At 40.9% G+C, this 22,476-nt stretch overlaps 1 protein-coding gene across 1 annotated transcript in view; it reads left to right on the forward strand.

Annotated features, from left to right (window-relative positions):
• Positions 1 to 22,267, forward strand: part of LOC124144324 (protein white-like) — a 41,705-nt gene extending 19,438 nt beyond the window's left edge. Inside the window, exons 7-20 of the mRNA XM_048381317.1 lie at positions 407 to 573; positions 1,275 to 1,346; positions 3,026 to 3,128; positions 3,967 to 4,068; positions 6,097 to 6,128; positions 9,183 to 9,288; positions 10,052 to 10,183; positions 13,111 to 13,203; positions 14,556 to 14,613; positions 15,601 to 15,678; positions 16,397 to 16,502; positions 18,849 to 18,949; positions 20,870 to 20,973; positions 21,779 to 22,267. Of these exons, the coding sequence (XP_048237274.1) occupies positions 407 to 573; positions 1,275 to 1,346; positions 3,026 to 3,128; positions 3,967 to 4,068; positions 6,097 to 6,128; positions 9,183 to 9,288; positions 10,052 to 10,183; positions 13,111 to 13,203; positions 14,556 to 14,613; positions 15,601 to 15,678; positions 16,397 to 16,502; positions 18,849 to 18,949; positions 20,870 to 20,973; positions 21,779 to 21,883 (1,359 nt within the window). The 3' untranslated portion in view covers positions 21,884 to 22,267. The remainder of the gene's footprint in view (positions 1 to 406; positions 574 to 1,274; positions 1,347 to 3,025; positions 3,129 to 3,966; positions 4,069 to 6,096; positions 6,129 to 9,182; positions 9,289 to 10,051; positions 10,184 to 13,110; positions 13,204 to 14,555; positions 14,614 to 15,600; positions 15,679 to 16,396; positions 16,503 to 18,848; positions 18,950 to 20,869; positions 20,974 to 21,778) is intronic.
• Positions 22,268 to 22,476: the final 209 nt, after the last annotated feature.

Genomic DNA, 22,476 nt, shown 5'->3' on the forward strand with positions numbered 1-22,476 from the left:
CTTGTCACAGTCTTATATTAGATGTTGGTGATCACAAGTTTTGTAGCCATTGTTCCAGGGCCAATCATACTTGTCACAGTCTGTTATTACATGTATTGTTGTTGATGGTGTCCATGCATATATTCACCACCCTGTTATTCTTGGGGTCATAATATAAACCTTTCTAACTTTTTTACACACCAGTGGCGTAGCCAGCCGGGGGATTTTTATAGAAATCAGTTTTATTTAAATCATGAAAATACAAGTTGGGGACAAGTGATACTTGTACAAATATTTGCCCACCCTGTCAAAATAAGTTAACTACAGCCTTGCACACCTATGTTATATGATGTTGAATAATATTTCTTTGACAAAATGGTCTTCTCATTAAATTGACATGACGACTTACATTGAAACGTCTGTTCAGGCGCTGACCAACCCCCCACTGATGTTTTGTGATGAGCCGACATCGGGGCTCGATTCTTTCATGGCCCAGAACATTGTCCAGACCCTCCAGAACATGGCGTCCAAGGGCAGAACCATCCTGTGTACCATCCATCAGCCGTCCTCAGAGGTCTTTGCCATGTTTGACGAGTAGGTGTCCTTCCAATAGTTCTCTCGCTGTGAATTAGGAGTGAGTGAGTGAGTTGGGTTTAACGCCTCTTGAACAGTATCCAGTTATATCACGGTGTGTCAGCTAATTTTGGAGGAAAGCCCCAAGTGATGCAGGTCTCAGACGTTTACCACTTTGGTGAAACCCCAGTCTCATTTAAATCAGATCTTAGTTTTCGCTACCGCTAAACAAAGATCTGAGGTCATCCCATTACGGGTCACATCAGACCGACCTTGCGCGAACTTTGACCGACCAGTGGAATGACCAATCAGAAGGCAGCTTTCTCGAGCTTTACGACACTAGTTTCAAACTAGATTGGTTAATGTCGATTTCTTGTCAGTTATTTCATTGGGCGGTCAAAATTCGCGAAAGGTCGTTCTGACGTGACCCGTAATGGGATGTCCTCAGATCTTTGTTTAGCGGTAGCGAAAACTAAGTTCTGATTTTAATGAGATTGAGTATGACGTGAGACCCATAAGACTTGTGATGTAAGGGTTATGACACCTGCCAGATTAGGTTGTGCAATGTCATCGTCACTTATGATGATGTCACGCTATTGTCGGTGCAGTTGATTCTGAGGCAGGACTTTCTGTCCATCTGAACAAAGTATAAACATGTATAACTGGGGCACAGTTTGATTTGTTAAGACACTGGTTCACTGGTTCACTCATTGCTGTTTCAGGGTTTTACTCCTGGCGGAAGGGAGGACAGCATTCATGGGTTCATCTAAAGATGCCTTTGACTTCTTCTCAAGGTCAGTACTTAATGATTACCTACATCTGAAGAAGTTCTGTGTGGTTTGTTTCTATTGGTAGTAAGTGAGTTGGGATTAACACCACTTGAAGAGTATTTCAGTCATATCATGGGGTGTCAGCTCCTTGTGGGTGGAAATCCCGAAGTGATGCAGGTTCAGACGTTTACCACTTTGGTGAAATCCACGAGCACGGGTATGGTGCTGACAAACACACACTCAGGTTCTGGCGTGCCAAAGGGATGCAACTCTGCCATCAACATGGACCAAGTTGCCAAAAGTTATCATAAGTTATGCCCTTTGAACTATAACTTCACATACCTAGACTACTGTTCAAATGAACTTGTGTCAAGTCCATAGGCTTAGAAATATAACATATTTTCAAGTTGAATCTGAGGCAGGAATTATCGTGACATTGTAAATGGGCATTTTCAATAAGTAAAACCTATGTAACTATAGGCCATTATATAAAATAATAGAGAAAGTATATACCAACCATAACATGGTTTGAGTTTGTAGAAATCCCTCAAATCTGTTGATTCTACTTCTATAGAGTGATTAGCTCTAGCTCTGTGATACATTATGACCCGTGAAAATGTCTGGAATACCGATTTATTATTTATGTGTTTGTTGATTTGTTTGTTTTATTTGTTTGTTTAACGCCGCATTCAGCAATATTCCTGCTATATGGTGGCGGTCTGTAAATAATCAAGTCTGGACCAGACAATCCTGTGATTAATATCATGACCATCGATCCATGCAATTGGGATACGATGACATGCATTAACCAAGTCAGCGAGTCTGACCACCCGATCCCATAAGTTGCGACAAGCATGGAATGCTGAAGACATAGTACACATTAAGGACATAGTAACATATTTGTCATGTTCTTCCCCCAACCCCCATCCTCCCACCTCTGATGACCCGTGAAGATCCGGGTTAGAATAGGTCTTCAGCAACCCATGCTTGCCGTAAAAGGTGACTATGCTTGTCGTAAAAGGCAACTAACGGGATCGGATGGTCAGGCTCGCTGACTTGGTTGATGCATGTCATCGATCCCCATTGTGTGGATCAATGCTCATGATATCAATCACTGGATTGTCTGGTCCAGACTCGATTATTTACAGACCGCCGTCACATAGCTGGAATATTACTGAGTGCGGCGTTAAACAACAAACCAACCAACCAACCCACCTCTGATACATTTAGCATGATCCCCCTCCCTATAATAAATTACTAGTCCCTAAATACTGTTCAAATTTATAAATGTTTATGGAAAAATATAGAGCTGTGTCATATAGTTGTGATAAATATTGGCGATTCCCCTTTTTCACTGCGTCATTTTGTCATGCTTCTTCTCCCCTCCCCTCTATAATCGCATCTGTCCCCACACCCCTATCATAAATCCCCACTCTCGAATGTCACTTAAATCATACAGAGCATGGGTGGATACAGAGGGGGTTTGCGGGGGTGCGCACCCCCCCTTTTTATTTCGAAAAAAATCTTTATTTCTGTATAAATTACCACCAAAGACAATAAATAGATCTTAATTATGCACCCCCCCTTTTCAAAAAAGCTGTATCCGCCCATGCAGAGATAATCCAAACAGCAATATAGTCGAGAGACTAAGGGCTCAGGCACGGATGAATGTGGTTCGCTGTATTTTTCTTCTATTCCTTCAGCCGGGGCCACCCCTGCCCTCAAAACTACAACCCTGCAGACTTTTATGTGCTTACATTGGCCATTGTGCCAGGCAGAGAACCAGAGTGTCGGGAGAAAGTGGAGGTAACTCATGATTCCTATACCTTGCATACCACTACCAGATTAGTAGACAATTGCCAAGATTTTTTAAGCAGAGCCTTCATTGGATAAAAAGTCAACTTTCTTGATCATTCAGGTAGATATAAAGCCATACAGGGCAGTCTCTTTGTATTTGTTCCATTATTACCGTACAAATAAGGTGAAGTTAAACAACATTGGTCTCGGAGAGTAGTTGGATGGGTGTCTGCTCCTGGGAGATTCTAGGGCTTCAGTCCTGCCCCACACTGAAGCACGTGTCATTTAAATATCATTCACCCAGCAATGAATGGGTACCTGGTAGGACTGGTAGTAATGTGACTGTTAACCTTCTAGTGCCTCTCAGCTTGGGTTGTATACTCCCCAGGGAGCTGAGATATAAAATTTAAATGCACACTGATGCATTGACCTGGGTAATAATGTTACGCTTTGAGCATTGTTTACAATGTGGATGTGTGAAGCCCATTTCTGGTGTCCCCAGCCGTGATATTGCTGGAATATTGCTAAAAGCGGCGTAAAACCAAGCTCACTCACTACAATGTTGATTTGGCACATTGTAAATATGCACATTATTAATATCACGAAATTACTCAGGATTGTTGTACTACATGACGAAACATTTGTTCTTACTTAGTTTGCTAATTTTGTTCTGTTGTTGCAATGTCGACCTGTGAAGATCCGGGGTAGAAAATGTCTTCAGCAACCTATGCTTGCCGTTAAAAGCGACTATGCTATGTTCCCCACCATAATGTTGCTGGAATGTTGCTAAAAGCGGTGTAAAACATCACTCACTCATAGATGAGACAATGTGGCACTTTGTTTTCAGCAACTGTGTGATGCTTTCAATGGCAGCGAGACCTATGAGAAGATGAAGACAAACATCAAGGATGTCAACAGCATCGCTCAGGACCAAACTTCTTCGGTTGTGGTAAGCTTTGACATTTATCCCTGCTATAATCTGTGTGTTTACCATTGGAGACCATTCAGAAAAGACACCAGGTGTTCAATCCCAACATGCAAAAATACAGTTACCGTACTCAACGTAATAAGCACCCAGGGCGCTCTCAAAATTAGAAATAGGGGGCGCTTATTAGAATATTATTTTAAGTTGAAAGATCGTAATTTCGTGGTTTATGCTAACAGCCTGAAGTGTTTACATACGACAGATATATTTTTCAAGAATTTAATTGCCCATAATTAAGGGTGATATAACACACGAGTGCATATTATACAGGAATAAATAAGTCTTGTGTACATTGATCAATCGGAAGGGGTGCTGATTGGGATCGCTCACTAGCCAATATATTAGCAAATATCGCCACTGGCGCTTATTAGAGTGGGGCGCTTATTACGTCGAATACGGTCTATTGGAATATGGCCCTGATGACACAACAATGTCTTTAGTCAAGGTTGTTTAATTGGTTATAGACATGCAACACTCTCAACCTCACTAACGTCTAACTGTCATTTCCCCAACAACCTACCTCCCTTGCATCACATATACTATCACATAGAACATTGCATACCAGTTAAATGTTACCCTGTCGACATCGAACACTATCACTCACTGGGCGCGCCATCTTGAATGGACTATCGCTCTCACAAGATCTTGCTATATATATACAGAGATATCCTTTCTGGTTGTAAGTTTTATTTTGAACACACTCATAATAATTGTTTTGGTTTTTTTGTTGTATGAGGTTCGCACTCCGCAATTATTCCAGCTGTCTAACGGCGGTCTGTAAACAAACAAGTCTTTACCAGACAATCTAGTGATTGATGTTATGATCAACGTTGGTGGGGTACGATAACAGGCTATCAACCAAGCTACTACCGCTAAACAAAGATCTGAGGACATCCCATTACAGGTCGCATCAGAACGACCTTTTGCAAACTTGAAATGACCAATGAAATGACTATAAAACAGTTGACATTAGCTAATTAGTTACTATACATGCAAAGTCTCTTTTGTTTCAAATGTTTATGCGGGGGCACAGGTGGCCCAGTCGTCTAAGGCGCCGCGATTCGCTGTGCAGAGTTGCGTCCCTTGGGCACGCCAGAAACCCATGATTGTTGGTTCGAATCCTGGTTCGCCCCGATTATGTTTCTAGGTTTGTCAGCACCATACCCGTGCTCGTGGGTTTCACCGAAGTGGTAAACGTCTGAGACCTGCATCACTTCGGGCTTCCCCCCCATTAAGCTGACCCGCCGCGATATGACTGGAACACTGTTAAAAGCGACGTTAAACCCAACTCACTCACTCACTCACTCACTCACTCACTCAAATGTTTATGCAATTAAAGCGAGAGAAAAACAATGATTTTGACGGAATCAGTCATACGGCCTGTAACTGTTGTTTTGCATACCCTGTGTTAACCTTTTCAAGGTTGCATGATTAGAAAGCCATTCCAACTAGGGCTGGGACGAGTCCAAATTTACTACCCGGGTACCCGCCCCTCTATTACCCTAGTCTACCCGGGTACCGACTGTAGGTCTCAGGAGATGTGTCAAAATGTCCGATTGGGATCTTTTTTAGCATAGCCCTGGCAAAACGTATTAAGATACATGTATCAAACAATCTGATCATGCATACACTGAAGTTGACTTTAGTTATATCTTTATTCAACCATATGAAAAATCAGAAGGAATGGTGCATTGTCAAAAAGAAAGCGTAAGTTTAGTCATCAGACAATAGATCAAGTAACTAACCACGGGTCCAGGTGGTCCTGTGGGTACCTGAGTTACCCGTCCCAGCCCTAATTCCAACTGTCACTTTCCCAATCTGGTAAGCGACGCTCTGATTGGCTGGATAAAAGGTCATGTGACATGAGCCGTGATATGATGCCTAAGATCTTTGTTCAGCAGTAGTGAGAGTTAAGATCTGATTTTTTTAGATTGATGCAGACTGAATAATTTTATCAATTATGTATTTAACTTATGTATTTTTATCTTACAGTTCGAAGATGCTTTTTCCAATGGAAATGACAGGTGCGTTATCTTAGTTTTTTTGGATTGCTTGAAGTTCTAGTAGCTGTGGTAAATGACATGCAATGATCAAAGCATTCAAAACACAATCCTTTTGTTTTCCCTAGGACCTTTTGGGGCATGGGTTGCCAAGGGGTCTTAACAACCACGATTTGATTTGCAGAGTTGCGTCCCTTATATGTGCCAGGATACACTGATCATGGAATCTAATCCTAGATTTCCCCTGAAAAGTAGCCTTAATTTCTCTGCATGAGTCCACTAAAATGGTAAATTTCTATCAGAGTCATTGTTGATTATACTCCCACACAAGTGATTGAGTGAACTTCACACCCCAGTTATATCACAGCGTGTCAGATAAGAACTGGGAAAGCCCAAAGAGATGGAGGTTCAAGACTTCCAAACTCTGAAGAATACTTATATAGCAATGTGCATGCACTAGGGCTGGGACGGGTAACTCGGGTACTCGGGTCGGGTGGGTACTGAGTAGGACCCGGGTACTCACAGGATTCCCCGGACCCGTGGTTAGTATTGTGATATATTGTTTAATGACAAAAACTCATTATAGCTCAGTGGTAATAATACAAGTCGCTAATGCTCGCATTTCTTTCTGACGATGCACACATTCCTTTTGACTTGTATACGTTTGAGTAAAGATAAAGCTTCAGTCAACTTCAGTGAACGCATGTTTTGGCCAGGGCTGTGGTAAAACAATTACTAATCAGACATTTTGTACCTAGTTCTTGAGACCAACAGCGGGTACCCGGGTAGGGTCGGGTGATAGGGTGTTGGGTACCCGGGTAGTAAATTTGGACTCATCCCAGTCCTAGCATGCATGTGTGTGTGCAGCTGCTTGTACAAGTTTTGGTGGGTTTATGGTCCTGGTCCACTGAGATACCGTGATGCAGTTTAACATGTATATTCCCCTCAGACAAAGTATACTGAAGCCGAGCCTTCCGATGTTATCCCCTTGATACTGGACCGCCTCCGTGGTCAAGTGGTAGAGCGTCCGCCCGGAGAGCGGAAGGTCCGGTGTTCGATCCCCGAACGCGTCATACCTAAAGACGTTAAAAGATGGTACTTGTTGTTACCCTGTCTGGCACTCGGCATTAAAGGGCTAAAACAAGGACTGGTCGGCTCGGAGTCAGTATACTGTGTCTGAGTGGGGTATTCACTGCAGCATGGTATCTCAGTTAGCTAGCACTATAAATCGGCATCAGTCCGGACTAGTACAAGCAGCAACACAAACACACACACGTACATGCACGTCGCTATATAAGTGCAATAATCTTGGACGCGACGTTTAACCCCATTTAATTTCACCTCACCCTTAATACTGAGCGCCAGGCATTCTTTTGGTATAACATAGCTGGGGATATGAACGGTGTATTTCTGTGTACACTGGAGACTTTCTGACAATGAAATATGGGACCCACCAGGAGACACGGGACCTTATGGGTGAAAAATCACATTTTGACTTTTCATGATATATTAGAAATACAGTATCTTCAGCACACAAAAAAACCATTCACAAGCTTCAATTCATATTTATTACAGAGGTAAATGACATCGGGGGCACGAGTGGCCTAGTCGTCTAAGGCGCCGCGATTCGCTGCACAATACCCGTGCTCTTGGGTTTCACCGAAGTGGTAAACCTCTTAGACCTGCATCGCTTCGGGCTTTCCTCCCACATTAAGCTGACACGCCGTGATATAACTGGAATACTGTTAAAAGCGGCGTTAAACCCAACTCACTCACTCACTCACTCACTCACTCACTCACTCACTCACTCACTCACTCACTCACTCACTCACTCACTCACTCAGATACATGACATCAAACATTAGGACTCATTTTCCGACTTATAGTTGTTTGTGCAATAATTGCAGTTTTTAGACATAATACACAATGAATGCTTATAATTAAATTCAACAATGTAAAACATGTTTTATCTACAATAGTTTAACCAAAAACAGTTGTATATCTCAAAACAGACAAAAAAGGACGAGATTGATAAACATTCCAGGTGTATGAATACATATTGTGGCATGATATGAATCAGGTGATCGTTTAATTTATGCACATAACTTGACACGCCTACAAAATCAGTAGCCAATCAATGGAGAGTAGGATCAAAACAATGTTCATTGGACCTGTCAATCAAGGCAAGAGGCGAGAAGAACTGCAACAGTCAGACTGTAACGAACCGAAAGAAATATGTCCGGGAAAAGGCGGCTGTTTCAAATGACATGGTCAGTTACCGCCAGATTCAAACATAAGTTCCCTGAAAATGGGAAAACACAGTTGGAAAAATGCTAGTTAGAAATGAAACCTGAACACATCAAAGTTGTGGAACCGAGGCGAGTGGGGAATAAATCAGCTGAGCGAGCCTGCATATTTGCTGTTTCATTCCTTCTCGGCTTTCGATCCCAAAGGGTAGTTTGGACAATGAATATGCCTAAATGTCTCTAAATGTGCTGTGCACGACGATACACATCAGCAGAAAGGGAATTCACTCGACTGTAATATTGGAATTCTGGACATTCTGCAGTAATAAAAGTAGTGCGCGTGGGGGTGGCTTAATTTTTTACATTCATTGGGAAATGAATGCAATAATACGTGACCAATTCAGCTAATCAAAATGCAGGAATTTCAATGAACACAATGAAAATTTAATCATTGTTGAATTGAAGGTAGACATGAATGCTGAAAGGTTTTGAAATACAGTTTTTATTTACATTACGAACTAACGAAAGAAAAATGAGATATTTTGTGCAGTCTGCACACATTGATCTTCACTGAAGTAAGTTGACATCCAACATCTTTATGACATCACAGCCCAGTTGTATCCTAGCAGCCATAAGGTCCCTTTTCTACAAACGTCACATATATTAAAAAAAAAGCCATCTTTGAACGTCTTTTGGAATGGTGCGAGTATCAAACTTCTGACCTTCTGCTCTCCAGGCAGACGCACTATCCACGAGATCATGGAGGCGATCGTTGGAGTTTTGGGAGATTTCTTATTATTATGATAATACTAATGATGGATATTCCTGACAGGTATCAGATTTCGTGGATACGGCAGTTCGGAACGGTTCTGTGGAGAAGTTGGGTCAGTGTGTTCCGGGACGCCATCTTGTTCCGTATCAGGGTCCTTCAGACGTTGGTAAGTAATAGTAACCATAGCAACTTATGTTTGTTGTAATGGCAAGATTTTGCATGTTAGTTTATATTAATGGAGAAAGTTACAGTCAAGTCCCGTTATTCTGACATGGTTGGTTGCATATGATTATGCAAAAGTACACAATAAAGGTCAAATATTACGAATAAAGAACTAAATGTTACTAATAAAGGTCAAAATACAAAACAAACAGACGCTGGTTAAACAAATACAAAGTTGAAACAAAGGTCGAAAGTATTAATATCAATAGTCAAATGTTACGAAAAGACGCCATAAGAAAAGAAAGAATAATGTGTTCATAAAGAACGTCAGTGAGCACGAAAGGACGTTTACAATAAAGAACGTCAGTGGGCACGAAAGGACATTTACAATAAAGAACGTCAGTGAGCACGAAAGGACGTTTACAATAATGAACGTCAGTGAGCACGAAAGGACATTTACAAAAAAGAACGTCAGTGAACACGAAAGGACGTTTACAATAAAGAACGTCAGTGAGCACGAAAGGCGTTGACAATACAGAACGTCAGTGAACACGAAAGGCGTTGACAATACAGAACGCCAGATGGTGCTGCAATTTGACTGTTGGATAATCGGTTCCCATCATTAGTGTCGGATAAAGCCGATCGTCGGATTAACGAGACTTAACTGTACACTCAGCCATATTCCAGCAACATGGTGGCGGTTGTAAATAATTCACGTCATGAGCATTGATCTACTCGACTGATCTATTGGTTGGTTGTTTTTCCAGCTGATTGCTGTGGTGCTGGGGCTGATCTACCTCAATCAGGTATACGACCAGGAGGGCGTCATGAACATCAACGGTGCTCTCTTCCTCCTCATCACCAACGCCTCTTTCAGCAGCATGTTCTCTGTCGTCAATGTGAGTATATCATGGCAGTGTGAGTATATCATGGCAGTGTGAGTATATCATGGCAGTGTGAGTATATCATGGCAGTGGGAGTATATCATGGCAGTGGTCAGTGTGAGTATATCATGGCAGTGGTCAGTGTGAGTATATCATGGCAGTGGTCAGTGTGAGTATATCATGGCAGTGTGAGTATATCATGGCAGTGTGAGTATATCATGGCAGTGTGAGTATATCATGGCAGTGGTCAGTGTGAGTATATCATGGCAGTGTGAGTATATCATGGCAGTCGTCAGTGTGAGTATATCATGGCGGTGTGAGTATATCATGGCAGTGGTCAGTGTGAGTATATCATGTCATTGTGAGTATATCATGTCATTGTGAGTATATCATGTCATTGTGAGTATATCATGGCAGTGGTCAGTGTGAGTATATCATGGCAGTGGGAGTATATCATGGCAGTGTGAGTATATCATGGCAGTGGTCAGTGTGAGTATATCATGTCATTGTGAGTATATCATGGCAGTGGGAGTATATCATGGCAGTGTGAGTATATCATGGCAGTGTGAGTATATCATGGCAGTGTGAGTATATCATGGCAGTGGGAGTATATCATGGCAGTGGTCAGTGTGAGTATATCATGGCAGTGGTCAGTGTGAGTATATCATGGCAGTGGTCAGTGTGAGTATATCATGGCAGTGTGAGTATATCATGGCAGTGTGAGTATATCATGGCAGTGTGAGTATATCATGGCAGTGTGAGTATATCATGGCAGTGGTCAGTGTGAGTATATCATGGCAGTGTGAGTATATCATGGCAGTCGTCAGTGTGAGTATATCATGGCGGTGTGAGTATATCATGGCAGTGGTCAGTGTGAGTATATCATGTCATTGTGAGTATATCATGGCAGTGTGAGTATATCATGGCAGTGGGAGTATATCATGGCAGTGGTCAGTGTGAGTATATCATGGCAGTGTGAGTATATCATGGCAGTGTGAGTATATCATGGCAGTGGTCAGTGTGAGTATATCATGGCAGTGGTCAGTGTGAGTATATCATGGCAGTGTGAGTATATCATGGCAGTGGTCAGTGTGAGTATATCATGGCAGTGTGAGTATATCATGGCACACGTCAGTGTGAGTATATCATGGCAGTGTGAGTATATCATGGCAGTGTGATTATATCATGGCAGTGGTCAGTGTGAGTATATCATGGCAGTGTGAGTATATCATGGCAGTGTGAGTATATCATGGCAGTGTGAGTATATCATGGCAGTGTGAGTATATCATGGCAGTGGTCAGTGTGAGTATATCATGGCAGTGTGAGTATATCATGGCAGTCGTCAGTGTGAGTATATCATGGCAGTGTGAGTATATCATGGCAGTGGTCAGTGTGAGTATATCATGGCAGTGGTCAGTGTGAGTATATCATGGCAGTGGTCAGTGTGAGTATATCATGGCAGTGTGAGTATATCATGGCAGTGTGAGTATATCATGGCAGTGGGAGTATATCATGGCAGTGTGAGTATATCATGGCAGTGGTCAGTGTGAGTATATCATGGCAGTGGGAGTATATCATGGCAGTGTGAGTATATCATGGCAGTGGTCAGTGTGAGTATATCATGTCATTGTGAGTATATCATGGCAGTGGTCAGTGTGAGTATATCATGACATTGTGAGTATATCATGGCAGTGGTCAGTGTGAGTATATCATGACATTTTGAGTATATCATGGCAGTGGGAGTATATCATGGCAGTGGGAGTATATCATGGCAGTGGTCAGTGTGAGTATATCATGGCAGTGTGAGTATATCATGGCAGTGTGAGTATATCATGGCAGTGGGAGTATATCATGGCAGTGGTCAGTGTGAGTATATCATGACATTGTGAGTATATCATGGCAGTGTGAGTATATCATGACAGTGTGAGTATATCATGTCATTGTGAGTATATCATGGCAGTGGTCAGTGTGAGTATATCATGACATTGTGAGTATATCATGTCATTGTGAGTATATCATGGCAGTGGGAGTATATCATGGCAGTGTGAGTATATCATGGCAGTGTGAGTATATCATGGCAGTGGGAGTATATCATGGCAGTGGGAGTATATCATGGCAGTGTGAGTATATCATGGCAGTGTGAGTATATCATGGCAGTGGTCAGTGTGAGTATATCATGGCAGTGGGAGTATATCATGGCAGTGGTCAGTGTGAGTATATCATGACATTGTGAGTATATCATGGCAGTGTGAGTATATCATGACAGTGTGAGTATATCATGGCAGTGGTCGGTGTGAGTATGTCATGGCAGTGGTCAGTGTGAGTATATCATGACATTGTGAGTATATCATGTCATTGTGAGTATATCATGGCAGTGGTCAGTGTGAGTATATCAGGTCAGTGTGAGTATATCATGTCATTGTGAGTATATCATGGCAGTGGTCAGTGTGAGTATATCATGACATTGTGAGTATATCATGTCATTGTGAGTATATCATGGCAGTGGTCAGTGTGAGTATATCATGTCAGTGTGAGTATATCATGGCAGTGGTCAGTGTGAGTATATCATGACATTGTGAGTATATCATGTCATTGTGAGTATGTCATGGCAGTGGTCAGTGTGAGTATATCATGACATTGTGAGTATATCATGTCATTGTGAGTATATCATGGCAGTGGTCAGTGTGAGTATATCAGGTCAGTGTGAGTATATCATGGCAGTGGTCGGTGTGAGTATGTCATGTCATTGTGAGTATATCAGGTCAGTGTGAGTATATCATGGCAGTGTTAGTATATCATGACAGTGTGAGTATATCAGGTCAGTGTGAGTATATCATGACAGTGTGAGTATATCATGGCAGTGTCAGTATATCATGGCAGTGGTCAGAGTGTTGGAGATATTTCTTGTGTCATCTGTTGATGGACATCTATTTTGATTCCAGTCTTTTCCTAATGAGATCGCCATCTTTATGAGGGAGTATGGGAGCGGCTTATATCGAGTTGATGTCTACTACTTGGCAAAAACATTTGCAGAGGTGAGCATGAACAATGAAGAATTTAATAATTATGACATAATATAAGTTGCAACAGTATCACATGGGTGTATGAAGTTTTATGCGTCCAATGTTAGTCGGAAATTAATCCCTTATTCCTCGCTAAGAAGCAAAAAAGCTGTACGTTGCTTACGAGTCAATGAAAGTCACGTGACACAAGTTAACCTGAGCCCCAAGGATATTTCCTATCAGTTTTTAATACTGATCATGGACGCTGTAAACCCCATGTACCCCTCGTGCTCCAGCTACAACAAATTGATCACACCGACATGTTTCAATCTGCCATTGTAAAGGAATAAAAACAAATTCTAAATTGATAGAAAATAACTGTTTGATTGAGATGAGGTAAGCTTATGCTATGTCACGTGACTTCCATTCTCTCAGAAAAAGCGTGCGGCTTTTAACATTGAAGCGGGGTTATAAGGGATTTTTATCTGCTTCTCAGAAATCCATGTGAAGCCTGTCTTGTTCGTGGCGGGGTATAAGATATTTATTCCCCAGCTGAGAAAATTATTCCCCTCAAAGGCGGGATACACAGTATTTTATCAAGATCATGTGGACCAATCAGATCACATCATTCTGACATGGTTGGTTTTGGTTGGTTGGTTGTTTCACGCCGTATCCAGCAATATTCCAACTATTGACAGCAGGCTGTAAATAATCAAGTCTGGACCAGACAATCCGGTGATTAATATCATTAGCATCGATCCACGCAATATGGGATCGATGACATGCATCAACCAAGTCAGCGAGTCTGACCATCCGATCCTGTTAGTCGCCTATTACAACAAGCAAAGTCGCCTTTTACAGCAAGCATGTGTTGCTGAGACCTATTCTACCCCGGATCTTATTATGACATAGCGGTATGATAATTAGTTTTATGCATCCCTCGTTGGGTTTTATACATGACTTTCATAGACTTGTGAGCAATTTGCAGCCTTTTGCTTCGATGCGGGGTATATGGGATTTATTATCCTGCTAAGAAATCCACACACTGCCTGTTTCCTTCATGGCGGGGTATTAGGGATTTTACTCTCCGTCTCAGAAATTTATTTATAGTATTCATAGTTCTTTATCAAGATCACGTAAACAAATCAGATCTCAACATTCTTACATGGAGGTAAGATAAAATTATTTTCAACAGCTATTTCTTAACCAAACTTGTCTCACATAGATGGTTCTGTTGTGAACTGGTGCCTTGATTGATAGTTTGTGATTTATAAAAAAAAATTGTTTTCGAGTTTCCGTGGTAACGATTTTGACTTAGACTGAAAATGGCAGTATTGGCAGGGATATGTGTATTTCATGCTGCATGGTTCTGATTGTTTTTGCAGCTGCCAACCTTTGTGTTCCTGCCCTGGCTGATGGTGCTAGTCCTCTATTGGATGATAGGTAAATACTAGAGGTGTCACCATACCCCTACTTAACGTATCGATACATATGCAATACTTGACTCATGATACAAAGTTTTGTGGTGCTTAATTTGTGCCATTTTGCATAAAATTCTAAGAGGCATTATAAAAAATATCTGCCTGTTTGTAATTAATTAACTCAATTATTTGTTGTTACTGAACATGTGTTTTAGGTCAAGTATCCATCTATTATCCCTGTGTTATTGGTTTTCGGATGCTTAAGAAACATTCGTTGTTTTCTCTCTTATCACATGAACAACTGTAAAACACCTCATTCACTTATAAAAGACATCTTTCTCTTCAACACAAACCATCATCTGAGTATTTACAATGTCTGTGTGATGCTACACCACCCCCCCACCCCCATTATAGCCCGAGTAATTGCAATGAACATGGCCGTTTGAAAACACCTATGATCCGACGATATAAAAGTGCTGTCAGATCTTTTATCATTGAATCCTTTTGCTTCATCTAATAAGGACTAGAAGCAATCAGAAGATTTTGTATCCTTTTGATTTAGACATTTATGTTTACAATTATTATTTATACTAAAATTTATGGAAAATCCTTCTCTCTTTTCTTGTAATCTCTACAATGTCAACTGTTATGTAACATGTGCTCTGATTGGTGTGTTTGAGGGCATACCTATGTAGCATGTGCTCTGATTGGTCAGTTTGAGGGCAAACCTATGTAACATGTGCTCTGATTGGTCTGTTTGAGGGCATACCTATGTAGCATGTGCTCTGATTGGTCAGTTTGAGGGCAAACCTATGTAAGATGTGCTCTGATTGGTCTGTTTGAGGGCATACCTATGTAGCATGTGCTCTGATTGTTCAGTTTGAGGGCAAGCCTATGTAACATGTGCTCTGATTGGTCTGTTTGAGGGCATACCTATGTAACATGTGCTCTGATTAGTCTGTTTTTAAGGCATACATATGTAACATGTGCTCTGATTGATTTGTTGCAGGGCTGTACAATGATGCTGTCACCTTCTTGATAACTTCTGGAGTTGTTATACTTGTAGCCAATGTGGCAGTATCTTTTGGTAAGTTGCTACATTAAAAGGTTTTATTCAGACTTGATGCTTCTCATATTAAAGATTTGACAAACCGGCCGTAGTAGATTACGTCAGATTAACTCATAGCAAACTCTTACTGCTCAGCTAGAATGACGGATGTGTTGGTGTTTGAGCCAGTCATATGCTTTATGTGAAGTTATGTGTGTTTATGTGAAGGATAAAGAATGACTCGGAGTGAGCGAATGAGTGAGTGAGTTGGGTTTAATGCCGCTTTTAACAGTATTCCAGTTATATCACGGCGTGTCAGCTTAAAGCCTCAAGTGATGCAGGTCTTAGACGTTTACCTCTTTGGTGAAACCCACGAGCATGGGTATGGTGCTGACAAACCCTAGAAACATAATCGGGGCGAACCAGGATTTGAACCCACAATCATAGGTTTCTGGCCTGTCCAAGGGGCGCAACTCTTGCAACGATGTAGACGATTTGTAAGACCGAGAACCGGCTAGGTCACGTGGTTCCAGTGCACCTGTGTGGCTTAGGGGTGCATTCGGGAATGTTCTCTGGGAACACAGCTCAGCAAGTTTCCACTGCCTTTAAAACATAAGTTGAGATAAGCAATAGTATGAGTCAGGATAAGTATAAATGATATTTTTACTCTAAAAAATACATTTTTGATGAGAGTGTTTTTATGGTAAAAATGGTTTGATGGACTTCTATTCTAACAAAGTTGATATGCTATTTTCAGGCTACCTCATCTCCACAGTATCGGGCTCCGTGAACATCGCTCTCGCCATTGCACCCCCGTTACTCATCCCCTTCATGTTGTTTGGTGGACTCTTCCTCAATAATGGGTAAGAGCTGAGAGCGCTCTTGAACTCACCATTTTTATATCAAACTCATATTTGAAAGTAAGACCTTTTCTGCTAATTCTTTCAATGTGAAATAAGGTATTACACTTGATAAGGGGACACGGGTGACTAGGGATCGGACGAGTCCAAATTTACTACCTTGGTACCCAATCCCTATTACCCGACCCATACTCGCTGGAAGTCGCAAGTAGGGTACAAAATGTCGGATTGAGAAGCTTTATCTTTACTCAAACATATATGAGTCAGAAGGAATGCGTGAATCATTGTCAGAAAGGAATGCGAACATTTAGCGACTTTTGTGTAACCATAGAGTTGGACTGTTATCGGCATTAAACAATCAATCATGTGACTAACCACGAGTCCGGGTAGTCCTGTGGGTACCCGGATCATACTCAGGACCCACCCGACACGAGTACCCGAGTTACCCGTCCCAGCCCTACAGGTGGCCCAATCAGCTGTGCAGAGTTGCGTACCAGAAATCTATGATCATGGGTTCGAATCCTGGTTTGCCAGTCACCAACAAACCTGTACTTGTGGATCAAAGGGAGTAAAATATGACAATGGCTTGAGGAGAGTCTTAAAAAAATAATAAACAAATTTGAGGAGGGTCATGAGTATATGGACATTTGCTAATAAAATATAAAGTGCTTTTGCATGTTTCCTTCCAGGGAGGATTAGGACAAAAATGTATAAGGACATGGCATATATGACAAGCATTTGGGGGGGGGTTATAATTTTCAGTACATTTGTGCTGAGGTCATCTTTCCGAGGCAAGAGAGTTAACTGACTATAAAAAAAAAAGCTGGTATTATGGAGTTACGTTTTGGCTGGACTTACGAGTCTATGCATAGTCCAATCAAAACCGCGCAACGAAATTGAAATCCGGTTTGTAAACTGTCGTGCAGATTTCGGTCGATTGCAGGATTTGCAAAGCATGTGCACCACCAACTTGTTGTCAGCAGATATTTTCCAAATCTTCTCATGTTTTTAATCAAGGTGCTCACATGATTTGATGCATTTTGCGATGTAAGACGCATTTTATCCCAATGTAGATCTTGATTATCGATCCTGCCTGGGTGCAACCATTTTGTGTGAAGCAAACGCAAATGATACGAGAGGTGGAATCTGATTAGTCCTTAGGAGAGGCTTAGAAGGGACATAACTGGTAATAGCCACTGGTGGCACTACGATCGAGCCCAGTAATTCCAGCCAAGTTCAGCAAAGGTGGAAACTGTTTTTTTAAAGTCAGTTAACTCTCTTGCCTTGGGAAGATGGCTGAGGTGGGACTTGTCCAAATTTCTCACCCAGGTACCCACACCCTTATTGCCCGACCCTACCCGGGTACCCACTGAAGGTCTCAAGAGATAGGTACAAAATGTCTGATTGGGAACAGTTTGACCGTAGCCTTGGAAAAATGTATTTAGATGTGCACGTATAAAACGATCTGGTCATGCATACACTGAAGTTGAGAAGTTTTATCTTTATTCAAACATGTAAAAGTCAGAAGGAATGTTTGCATATTCAGACACAAATGCGACATTAGTGACTTGTAGAGTAACCGTGGTGTTCTAGACAATTTTTGTCATTAAGCAATATATCACGGTCCGGGTAGTCCTGTAGGTATATGGGTCCTACTCAGTACCCATTCGACCTGAGTACCTGAGTTACCTGTCCCTGCCTTAATTAGTGCATCAACAATCTCCAACCCACCCACCCGTGTCATAAATGACCGGTCCCTTAAATCACTGGATTGTCTGGTCCAGACCCGATTATTTACAGACCGCGGTCATATAGCTGGAATATTGCTGAGTGCGGCGTTAAACAACCAACCAACCAATATGTGTTTGATAGATGTGATACAGTGGCGTTAAACAACCAACCAACAAATATATGTTTGATAGATGTGATACTGTGGCGTTAAACAACCAACCAACCAATATGTGTTTGTTAGAAGTGATACTGTGGTGTTAGACAACCAACCAACCAATATATGTTTGATAGATGTGATACTGTGGTGTTAAACAACCAACCAACCAATATGTGTTTGTTAGATGTGATACTGTGGTGTTAGACAACCAACCAACCAATATATGTTTGATAGATGTGATACTGTGGCGTTAAACAACCAACCAACCAATATGTGTTTGTTAGATGTGATACTGTGGTGTTAGACAACCAACCAACCAATATGTGTTTGATAGATGTGATACTGTGGTGTTAGACAACCAACCAACCAATATGTGTTTGTTAGATGTGATACTGTGGTGTTAGACAACCAACCAACCAATATGTGTTTGATGGATAATGATACTAAACTACTGTTTCCAGCTCAGTCCCCGTGTACTTCATCTGGCTCAAGTACCTCTCATGGTTCCAATATGCAAATGAGGTCCTGTCTGTCAACCAGTGGGAAAATGTCGACCATCTAGGTGAGGCTCAATGTCGACTGTTTACCTTGGGAGGATATCCACGGCAGACAGAATTACACTCAATTTTTTTAACATGGCTGCCACATCCCACAGGACTTTGTGCGACGCCTGGTCCATTCCATTAGATGAAGATGTGTTGTCCAGAGGTGGACACACACGCTTTTGATTTGTAAAATGACATTTTGGCATGTTCATGTTTTTTATGAAATCACGCTTTTTCTGAAGTCAGTATGGCAAATTAAACCATTTGAACACTTACAGGAGTCTTTTATCTGTAGCAAACCGAAATTGTTTCAGATTTGGTAAAAAACATAACTTTGCATTAAATCTTATTCAATGTCACAGGAACTTTTGTTGTTCAGTATACATATACCTGACTTATGTGTACCTGACCGAGTATTGGTCAGGCTCAAGCTGTTGGGATTAAATGTCGAGAGTGATACGGACTGGTTTCAACAAATGACCACACATCTGACCACGTATTCTGACAACAGGCATCCAATGCATCTTACCGTATTTTCTTGAGTATAGTGCACACTTTTTCCCCAAAAAACACAGCTATGTAGAAGGGTTTGGTTTGAGTTTGGATGTTTTTTTCCTCCAATACAAAGACACTACCGTGAGCACGCAACACCAGAAATACCATGTCAACAAATCCATACTGAAGTACGCAAATTAATCATGTAATTACACTGACTGGTTATAAAAAGTGTTAATTGTATATCTGGACTTACGTTTGGGGCTTATTTCCTTAATTTTATTCAAAATTCCTTTTGATATTGTTTTAATTAATTTCTGGTGAAATCATGTGTGAAATAATCGGAATATAGCACAACTCTCCGTTATAACACCAACCACGGTCAGATTACCGCTATTGACGCCTTGAAATGAACTTAAGTTGACAGAGAATGGATACATAAATCATAAATGCCATACTTTGACTTGTTAAAAGTCATATTTGTTGTAGTTTGACGAATCTATGTCAACATGTAGTTCTCGCAGTCACGTGCGAGGGAGACTCTACGGTGACTGGTCAAATTGTTCCATGTGAAAGATAATAACTGGCAATAGTGATCAGCTAAGCTTAGGGTTATTATTATTTTAGATATATTTAGTAAAAGCTGCCACTGAAATAACAAGATATTGGAATATATTATTCCTGATAAAAAAATAGTTCCAGATACAATTTTTCCCGATCCTTGCATCAAAATCCTTTATTGTTAAATCATTGGGTAAGTTTTAACCAAATCACCGGTAGATTCCAAGAAAACGTGTGTACAGCTGACTGCTGTTTCCGGCTTACTTTACGAGAAAATACACAAGGTAATCTTAATCCCTGGATGTAAAATAATGCCTAGCACAACAAAAAATACAATTTGAACAGTAAATAAACATGTCTGGTGATTTTTTATCTAAAATTTCAAATTTGTACTGACCAAGTTTCTTATCACCCGTTTGTTTACCAGGATTCACTGAAGGGGTACTGTGTTATTTTTTTCTGAATATAATATTTGTAAAAGAAAAATCCAAAATACTGAATCCACTAGAGGGGGGTTGCTCATTATACTTGGGTGCGCACTATACTCAAGAAAAGTATGACTGCAGGGGTTAAACACACCAAAAAACGAAGCTAAGAATTAACAGAAAATCCCCAAAATTCAAGTTTGTTCAAGTTATTTGTTGATTTGCATGCAATCTCATTATTGTAAATGATGTTTATACATTGTTACTTCATTGTTTTTCCCATTGTACCAATTACAATGTGACTGACTAGATGTTTCTCACATATTAAGGATGAAGCATGGTAAAGCTATTGCTTCATAATTCAGGCAAGCTGCAGAACCTAGTTGCTTTGTTTTTGTATTTTTTGTTTGATCTCTAAATTATTATTTTTACCTCTGATTGTTTGTTTCCTAAAAGAGTGTGGCGGTAACAACGGTACTTTCCCCGGCAACGGCACCGATGGGCCTCAGCGGTGCTACAAGGATGGCAAAGATGTCTTGAACTACCTCAACTTCTCTAAGGTAGCCTAGCTTTAGGTTCTAGGTTTAATTCTCTATGGCAATCTCATTAAAATCAGACCTTAGTTCTCGCTACCGCTAAACAAAGTTTAGAAAGTTTAGCGGTAGCGAGAACTAAGGTCTGATTTTAATGAGATTGTTCTCTATGGAAACTTGTATTTCCAGGACAAATTACCCTGTGATACACTCAAGGATATTAATTATTTTTGAATTTTTTTATTGATATTTTCACATTTTGTTGAACCGCGTGTGTGGTCTAGTGGATAGAGTGTCTGTATGGAGAATGGAAGGTCGGTGATTTGATTCCCAGCTACGTCACACCAAAAGACTTTAAAAGATGGTGCTTGTTGTTACCCTGCTGCCTGGTGCTCAGCATTAAGGGGCTAAAACAAGGACTGGTCGGTTCGGAGTTGGTATACTGTGTCTGAGTGGGGTATTCATGTTAAACTGCGGCATGGTATCTCAGTGTGCTAGCACTATAAATCGACATCAGTCTGGACTAGTACAAGCAGCCACACACACACACACACACACACGTGCATATATAAGTGCAATAATCTTGGACGCGACGTTAAACCCAAATTCAGCTCAGCTCAGCTCAGCTGACATGACCCCTAATGGGATGTCCTCAGATCTTTGTTTAGCGGTAGCAAGAACTAAGATCTGATTTTAATGAGATTGGTATTATTGCATTCTTTTTTCCGTTATTTCAACTATGTATTTTTTTTCCCATAGCATTAAACAACAAACACACAAACAAAGAGACAACGAAATGCAGCATGTGATAACAATGTTTAATATGTTGTAGGACAACGTGGTCCTAGATCTGGGGCTGATGTGTGCACTGCTGGTTGGATTCCGCTTCCTCTCGTTCCTCGTGCTCCTCATCAAGGCACGGAGGTCAAAGTCTTAGACAGGTGGAGATTCCACTTGGTGTCGGCGCTGTCGGACAAATCATCATCTAGACACCCACAAAGTCAAACCAATCACAACTTGTGGTGTCCTTTGTTGTGCAATTGAATTCTGTGATTTCACAGTGGACTTGAGATACAGGGAAAATATAAGTATTTAGAAAAATGACTGTCAAAATGACGAATGTCATTTGTTTACCACTGTTATGTCTTCTTCAAAGATCAGTCTCTTTAAAATCAGATGTGTTACTGCAATACTATACCTTCTCATGCTTTCAACTTCTTGGTATGACTGAGTGAAGTATTTAGAAATATCTGATTTCTATATATCGAAAATGAATTAAACCGACAAGTACCGAATTTAGATAAATAGGGCAGCAGTATTAAAACATTGGTGTTTATGTTTTTGGCGTTACACCCTGATTTTTCTCAGTTCTATGGCATCACAGCCAAATGGAAGTACAGTAAACTATGTTCATAACGAACACGCTTATAACGAACTGACGGATATAACGAACTATTTCTTGGTCCCACCCATTTGCTGTATATATGTTGTACATAGGCTTATAACCAGCTATGGTTATAACGAAAATTA

Source organism: Haliotis rufescens, unplaced genomic scaffold, assembly GCF_023055435.1.
Source record: "Haliotis rufescens isolate VD_foot unplaced genomic scaffold, xgHalRufe1.0.p SCAF_37, whole genome shotgun sequence".
In the NCBI taxonomy this organism is placed as follows: domain Eukaryota; kingdom Metazoa; phylum Mollusca; class Gastropoda; order Lepetellida; family Haliotidae; genus Haliotis; species Haliotis rufescens.